The 7500-nt window shown below is 49.1% G+C and overlaps 2 protein-coding genes across 2 annotated transcripts in view; both read right to left on the reverse strand.

Annotated features, from left to right (window-relative positions):
* Window positions 1-1052: 1052 nt before the first annotated feature.
* On the reverse strand, window positions 1053-4347 carry LOC138867265 (octopamine receptor beta-2R-like). Its single transcript, XM_070142374.1, has one exon. The coding sequence runs from the start codon at window positions 2553-2555 to the stop codon at window positions 1185-1187; it is 1371 nt and encodes a 456-aa protein (XP_069998475.1). The 5' UTR covers window positions 2556-4347; the 3' UTR covers window positions 1053-1184.
* Window positions 4222-7500, reverse strand: part of LOC138867310 (uncharacterized) — a 369704-nt gene continuing 366425 nt past the window's right edge. The window contains exon 9 of the mRNA XM_070142434.1: window positions 4222-4361. Within this exon, the coding sequence (XP_069998535.1) occupies window positions 4262-4361 (100 nt within the window). The 3' untranslated portion in view covers window positions 4222-4261. The remainder of the gene's footprint in view (window positions 4362-7500) is intronic.

The following is a 7500-nucleotide window of genomic DNA, read 5'->3' on the forward strand; positions in this document are numbered from 1 at the left end:
TTGGTGTTATTGTAATTATTACCGTTATTAGTATCATCATCATAATGATCATTGCATTTATGAACATCATATTATCATTACAACTACCGATATTATTATTGTTGTTTTGTTGTTATTACTATTGATGTCATCATTATTATTATTAATAATATTATTACTATTACTGTTATTATTTATTATACTAATATTATTATTATTACTATTCGTTATTATTTATGTACCATTAATATTTATACTATCATTATTATTATTATTATTACTGTTATTATTTATTGCTATCATTGTTATTATTCATAAATCGTTACTGTTTTTACTGATATTATTATTACTATTACTGTTATTTATTGCTGTTATTATTATTTATATATCGTTAGTTTATACTATTATGATTATTATCATCACCATCCTCTTTCGTGTTATTGTTATTATTATCAACTGTGTATTAGTCTCAAGAGAAAAGTGAACGGAAACGAGAAGGCGAGAAAGTCCTCCTTTATCGAGAAATTTACGAATCTCTAGGAAGCTTACAGATAGGAGAAAATGTGATAATAAAAGAAATGAAGAAAGAAACTGGAATTACAACAAAAAGAAGAAAATATTGGTGGCAGTGCGGTGGGATAGCAAAGAAAAAAATAAAGTTGAAATCTACGTATAGGGGATGAGGGAAAGATTTTTTTTTCTTAAGAGAAGGACGAGCAAGAATGAGAGCCATGAGACATACCAAGACAGAGGAGGACGAGCTACCAAGATGAGGGGAGGCTGACCTTGAGGAGAGAGATCTGGAAGAAGAAGCAAGATAGGTCGGTTTTAAGATATATATTTTCTGGCGGGAGGGAAAGACTTGAGTCATAAAGCAAGATTATTATTCTGTCAATGGGGCCTGAGGGGGGGTGGGGAAAGAAGAGAAAGAGGGGAGGGGGAAATGGGCGTGGTGTACTGGGTCGTGGTTTTCGGTTGGCATCGAGATTTTCTTTGGCTTTACGTGTTTTTTTGTTTTGTTTTGGTATACCTAGCAGGGTCGTGTCTAGATTGGGTATCACAAAAACCCGGTGGTAAGTCAATACATATGTATTTATGAGATCTAATACACTTTGTCATTATAACCGCTCGGGGCACATAGAGGATCCTACACTGGAAACATCTACCAAAATAAACTCTATTCTGCGCGCGGCAGGACCGGGCCCCTACACGCCGCACTCGGTGCTGAACCGCCGCGTCTTGGCCTTGATGACGGTGGAGTGGCCGTTGTGCTGCAGACACAGGTCGGAGTCGTAGGGCGGCCCCAGCTGGCCCCGCCACGGGTCGTCGGGCCGCCCGCACCGGCACACGCACTGCAGCGTCCGCCGGAAGGCCTCCCGGAAGTCGCGGTTGAAGTAGGCGTAGATGGCGGGGTTGAGCATGGAGTTGGAGTAGCCGATCCAGAACAGGATGGACACGATGATCTCGGGGCACGGGCACGCCTCGCCGCACAGCGTCACGCTCACGTACCACGTGAAGAAGGGCAGCCAGCACACGATGAAGGCGCCCATAATAATGCCCAGCGTCCGGGCCGCCTTGTGCTCGCGCTTCAGCTTGATCAGGTTCCTCTCCTTGGTGGGCGTGGCCTCCTGCGTGTCGCTGGAGGGGCGGTGCAGCATGAGGCGCCGCCCCGAGCCCCCGCTGCCCAGCCCCTGGCCGTGGGCGTCGGAGCCCACGCCGTTGCTGCCCGCGCTGGCCGTGGTGGTGGTGGTGGCGGTGGAGCTGTTGGTGGACACGGCCATGGCGGCGTGCGAGGCCTGCGACGCCGTGGAGAGGCGCGTGTGGCGGTGCAGCATCCGCTCCTGCCGCGCCGCCTCCAGGTAGATGCGGTAGTACATGTAGACCATGACGCTGCAGGGCATCCAGAAGGAGATGGAGGAGGACACGACCGCGTAGGTGGTGTTGACTTGGAAGACGCAGAGGGAGGGGTCGGCGGCGCGCTCGGCCAGGTGCTGCGCCGTGGTGTACCAGCCCATGAAGATGGGCAGGAAGGAGATGACTAGCGGCGCCAGCCACACGTGGCACAGCATGATGGCCACGCGGGCCTCCGTCATCACCATCGGGTACTCGAGAGGACGCACGATGGCGTAGTAGCGGTCAATACTGATGCAGCACAAGTGCAGGATGGACACCGTGGACGCGTACACGTCGAACGAGTTCCACAAATCACACATGCGGTAACTGAAGAGCCAGCGGCCCGTGAGTTCCACGCTGGCGTTGAAGGGCATGGCCATCAGGGCCACCAGGATGTCCGCCACCGCCAGGGACACCACAAAGTAGTTCGTGATGATGCGCAGGCGGTGGTGACGCACCACACTCACCACCACCAGGAGGTTGCCCAGAACGGCGCACACTATGATGACGGCCATACAGGCGCCCTTCACCATGGCCACCGTCAACTCGGCCCACTCGGGGCCGCCCGCCGCCCCCGCCGCGCCCCCCGCACTCGCGTTCGCCGCGCCCTCCTCCAGCAGGACCTCCCCGACCCACGTGCCGTTGCTCACCAGCTCTTCCGTCGCGGCCATGGCATCGGCCATGCCCGGCGGGAGCGCGCCTGCGTCGGCCGGGCGCTGACGACGACCTGCAGGCGGCGAGAGCTACTCCCGGGGCGCGAGCGGAGGGGCCGCGCGCACCGAGGGGGTCATGTCTGCTCACTTCGAGCGAGTTTCTCTTTATTGACAACGGAAGCGATCAACACCAAAGTCTCGGGCAGCGATGACACAACACTTCACCGCAGAGACCGCGGGCTGAGCACACACATTTATATTAAGCAGGTACGTAGATAACACTGAATGGGGACAACATTTGCATAATCTTACCATCAGTTTTTTTTTACATATATATTTATTCAGTAGCTGTGATTTCTTTATATGTTTTGCTATTTCAGCTATCTGCTGAGGTTTAAATTATCTTACTATTATTATTATTATTATCTTATAGCTATCTTAATCTCGGTATCACAACGTTTTCGCTTTATTTCACAATATCGATTTAGGTATGCTTCGTAAAAGACACAGATCACATTATACCAAGAACTTCCATATGAACATCGAGTTTTACAACCAGTGCATCGAAGGCTCACATCAATTGTACACGCATTGGCTACTTGTAACGAGGCTTGAGAGTCAGGAAGGTTCAGAAAGACCATGCAGCAGTGATTCGAAGGTAGCACATCTTTTTAACATTGAACAGTGACACGGAACATCTGCGTTTATGTAGTGATATATAGCTCTTCACATATATATATTTATATTTAATAGAGATATTTATTACAGTTACACAGTATACGCATATATATATATATATACACCTTAGTAGTTATATTTCATGCGCTTCTTTTCACACTGTGTATCACATAACACTTGCAAAACGTTTTTTCTTAATTTCGTTCTCTCTATATACAGATATTAAGTGTACAAAAATATGATCTTCATAATACAACTATAGTTATACATGATTTGGTTTTAAAACTCCATCTCATCTTACGTGGAAATCGTTAAGAATACAATAAGCGTATTAGCTTTATATTGGTTCCAGCGCTTCTTCGAGATAATCGTTAATCTCCGTTTGTTTTGTTTTACGTGTCGTCTCGCCTTCACACTTCACCTGACGCGGCACTTTCGTTCACCAATGTTTATTTTCTACTCGCACAGCCGTCCACACGCACAGCGGGTCTCGTGCTCGCTCGGTCTCTGGCGCAGGAACGAGCGGCCGACGAGCTCATGGCGCGGCAGGGCGAGGCGCCGACTACAGGCCGCTGCCTCGCTCGCGCGCCTCCTGGCAGCAGAAGCGGCAGCCGGCGAGGAAGCTGCTCTCACGCGTCGCGACCATCACTGGCGACCGTCCCGCCGCAGCCTCGGCGGCACTTGCGCTCCTTCCCGCCAGGGGGCTCGCTCGGCGCTCCAGGGACAAGGGTCGTTAGATCCGGTCAGCTGACGGACGGCGCCGCCCTCGCTCCTCTGGCTGCGGGCGAGACGAGCGCTTGGCTGGCCGGCCGAAAGGGCTTTCGTCTCGGCGAAATGAGCACTTTCTCTTCGCAGTGTTTCCTTCAATTTCCTAAGAAACGCGAAGCTAAGCACACGAGATTAGATACGACTAGAATGAATTACTTTCGCGTTCACAAAGAACGTTGAATCCCGTTCAACGCGAACCCCTTCGCGAGGGCCTTCTGTACAGCGTTGAAAGTCCCCGCTCACAAGCGCTTGTCCGTCGCTGTCAAAAGGGCCTCATATTTGGCATTTCGTCAGCGGGTGTCAGCCAGCGCTCGGTGCTGGCAGGTCGTGATGTTGGCATAGTGTCGCCTCTTTGGCGCCGCCCGCAGATCGCCTCCCAGTCTACCGCGCCTGAAACAGAGACAATGTTTATTAAGATGATATGATACTGTTGGCGGCGCAGGCTCTCGTCTTTGCGTGCAGCCGCGAGTATTGGTACCGCGGCCCATAGCGGGGAATGCCTCGGGGAATCACCCTGCATTTCTGGCATTGCTAATCCTGGGTTTGGGGCAGAGTTCCCGCCGGGAAGTGCGGTCTGTCTGCGGCGGCGGCGGCGGCGGCGGCAGCAGGGCGGTGCAGGGCGTCCGTCATGGGGCTGTACCTACCGCAGGCCCACGCGAGCTATATGTACACACACAAAAAGTATATAGCTGTATGTATTTATACATGGAAGCGTCAGTGTGTGTTTGAGTGTGCGGTAGCTTGTATATGTCTGAGTATATGTATGTATATAATGCATATAATACACACGTACGTATATATATATACATACACACTCACATAGATGAAAATCACATGTACGTATACGTCATAAAAAAGAAGACGGGAGAGCACAGCCACCGTGTGTGGCTTTTGGGTCAAGTGCCCGACACACTTGGCAACCATCAATGAAAATGTTCAACATCACAAGCGAAATTGAAACGAAATCGCCAACATAAAGTGGGAGGGGTGGGGGAGGGGGGAATGAGGGAAGGAGGGAATGGAGGAAGAAGGGAGGAGAGAAGGATATGTAGATGTATGCATGTTTATAAGTATGTATGAGGACACACACGCACACGCACACACACGCACGCACGCACGCACACACGCACGCACACGCACACACACACACACACGCACGCTAATCCCCATCACCATAGTAGCTAAAATCAATCCATTAAACCTCTCCCAATCTCTCAAGACCAGAACAACATAAACGGAAAAAAACAAACAAGAAAAGTCAACAAAGAAAAAAAAAATTATTCACCCGCCGTCCTCGCACTCGTTCAAGTATGGCGCGAAAAGTAGCGCGGGAGATTGATTTGTTTTCGGCCGCCGGGAGTCGTTAGGGGTTAACTGCCCCCTTGGTAACGACCGGGCGACTGGCGGAGGGGAGTCTTTGCCTTTATTTATTTATTTATTTATTATCTTTTTATTTTTTTGTCGCGGAGTGATGCTGGGGACGAAGATATCGCCGCCTTGGAAAGCACTCGTGAAATGAGGGAGGGTGAGGAGGGGTGAGGAGGGAGGGTGGGAGGGAGGGAGGAAAGGAGGAAGGGAGGAAGAGAGGGAAGGATGAGGATGGGTGACGAGGGGTAAGGAGGGAGGGAGGGAGAGAGGGAAGGATGAGAAGGGGTAAGGAGGGAGAGAGAGAGAGAGAAAGAGAGGGAAGGATGAGAAGGGGTAAGGAGGGAGAGACACAGAGAGGCGGGAGGATGAGGAGGAGAAAGGAGGGAGGGAGGGGGAATGAGAAAGGGGAAGGAAGGACGGAAGGAAGATAGGAAAGTAAGGAAAGACGGAAGGAAGTTAAGGAAGTGTAAGAAAGCGAGGGAGAGGGAAATACTGAACGTAATCTACCGCCGCTTTTTTAGTACGGATACGTAATATCACCATAGCAGAGCGCGCGTCTTTTCGTACACTTGCCAAAACACGTAGAAGGGTGTGTTCGGTTGTGGCAGGCGACAAGGTCCATTTTTTCAAGAGAGAGAATGTTCTTTTTTTTTCTTTTTCTTTTTTTTGGCCGATTCTTAACCCTTTAGTTCTCCGTTTGTGTTTCTGATTGGTTTAACTCTCATCGCCCAGCAAGTCGGGCAGGCGCTCTCGCTCTCTCGCTCGTCCTCTTGCTCTCTCTCGCTCGTTCGCTCGTTCTCTCGCACTCGCTCTCTCGCTCGTTCTCTCTCACACGCTCTCGCTCTCTCTCACCCGCTCTCGCACTCGCTCGTTCTCTCTCACACGCTCTCGCTCTCGCACTCGTTCTCTCTCACACGCTCTCGCTCTCTCTCACACGCTCTTGCTCTCGCTCTCAAGGTCTATATAAGTACTTATATAGACCTTGCTCGCTCTCGCACTCGCTCTCTCTCACACGCTCTCACACACGCTCTCTCTCTCACACACATACACCTCTCTTATAAGTGTATAGTGCACAAGGACCTGATCTTAGTGGTGCGAAAGACACAACAAGATGTGGCTTCGTGAGAGAAAAGCCATAGAGAAATAAATGAAAGAAAATAAAAATAAGAATGGCATAGGTAAATGTGGAGATGAAGATGAACGAGAGACAGACAAAGAGAAGAAGGAAAGGAAAAAGAACTATTCTTTGAGGGATAAAAGATGGAAGGAAAATTATAGTAACAAGGCCAACAATAGCGATAAAAAATAATACGAAAAAGAGAGATAAATATACCTTTTATTCCATTCAGGTTAAAGAACCGATAAAGTAGATTTCACGCGCAGATTAAACCGAACGAACCAACACGAAAAAAACCGTACCAATTCGTTTGGAGAATAAAAAAAAACGAATAAAACATAAAAAAAGAAAAGAACCCCCCTCTACCCCCCTCCCCCCCCCAAAAAAAAAAATAAGACCACCAAATAAAATCTTGAAAAAAAGAAACTCAAAACTTTATTAAAATATCACGAAAATGGCATGCCGTCACAGTGGCTGATGCGCCAAATTCCACTTCATGAAAATAAAACAAGGGGCTTTTGGGTGCGCTGGTATGCGGCCCTCGCGCCATTACACGCCTTTTCTCTGCGGAGGAGTGCGAAGGGGGGAAGAGGAGAGGGAGCGAAAGGAGGGAAGGAGGGAGAAAGAGATGGAGAAGGAAGGAGAGGGAAAGAGACTGAGAAGAAGGAAGGAAAAGGAAAGAGGGAGGGAAGGAGGGAGAGAGACTGAGAAGGAAGGAAGGAAAGGGAAAGAGAGAGGGAGGGAGCGAGGAAAGAGTAAGTAAGAGAGAGTGAGGGAGGGAAGGAAGGAAGGAAGGAAAGAGAGGGAGCGAGGGAGGGAGGAAGGAAAGAAAGAGAAGAACATCGAATGTGAATGACAAAAAAAAAGAGATGAAGCAGAAAAAGAGAAAAAAATCAAACAAACAACACACGACCAAAGACAGAAAAAGAAGAAACAAAGATAAAAACAAACAAACCCCTTCGAGAAAAAGGAAAAACGAAAACAAAAAAAGACAAAAAAACAAACATGACAAACGGAAGCACCACCACCCACACCCTCCCCTAC

This window comes from Penaeus vannamei, chromosome 29 (assembly GCF_042767895.1).
Source record: "Penaeus vannamei isolate JL-2024 chromosome 29, ASM4276789v1, whole genome shotgun sequence".
Taxonomy (NCBI): Eukaryota; Metazoa; Arthropoda; class Malacostraca; order Decapoda; family Penaeidae; genus Penaeus; species Penaeus vannamei.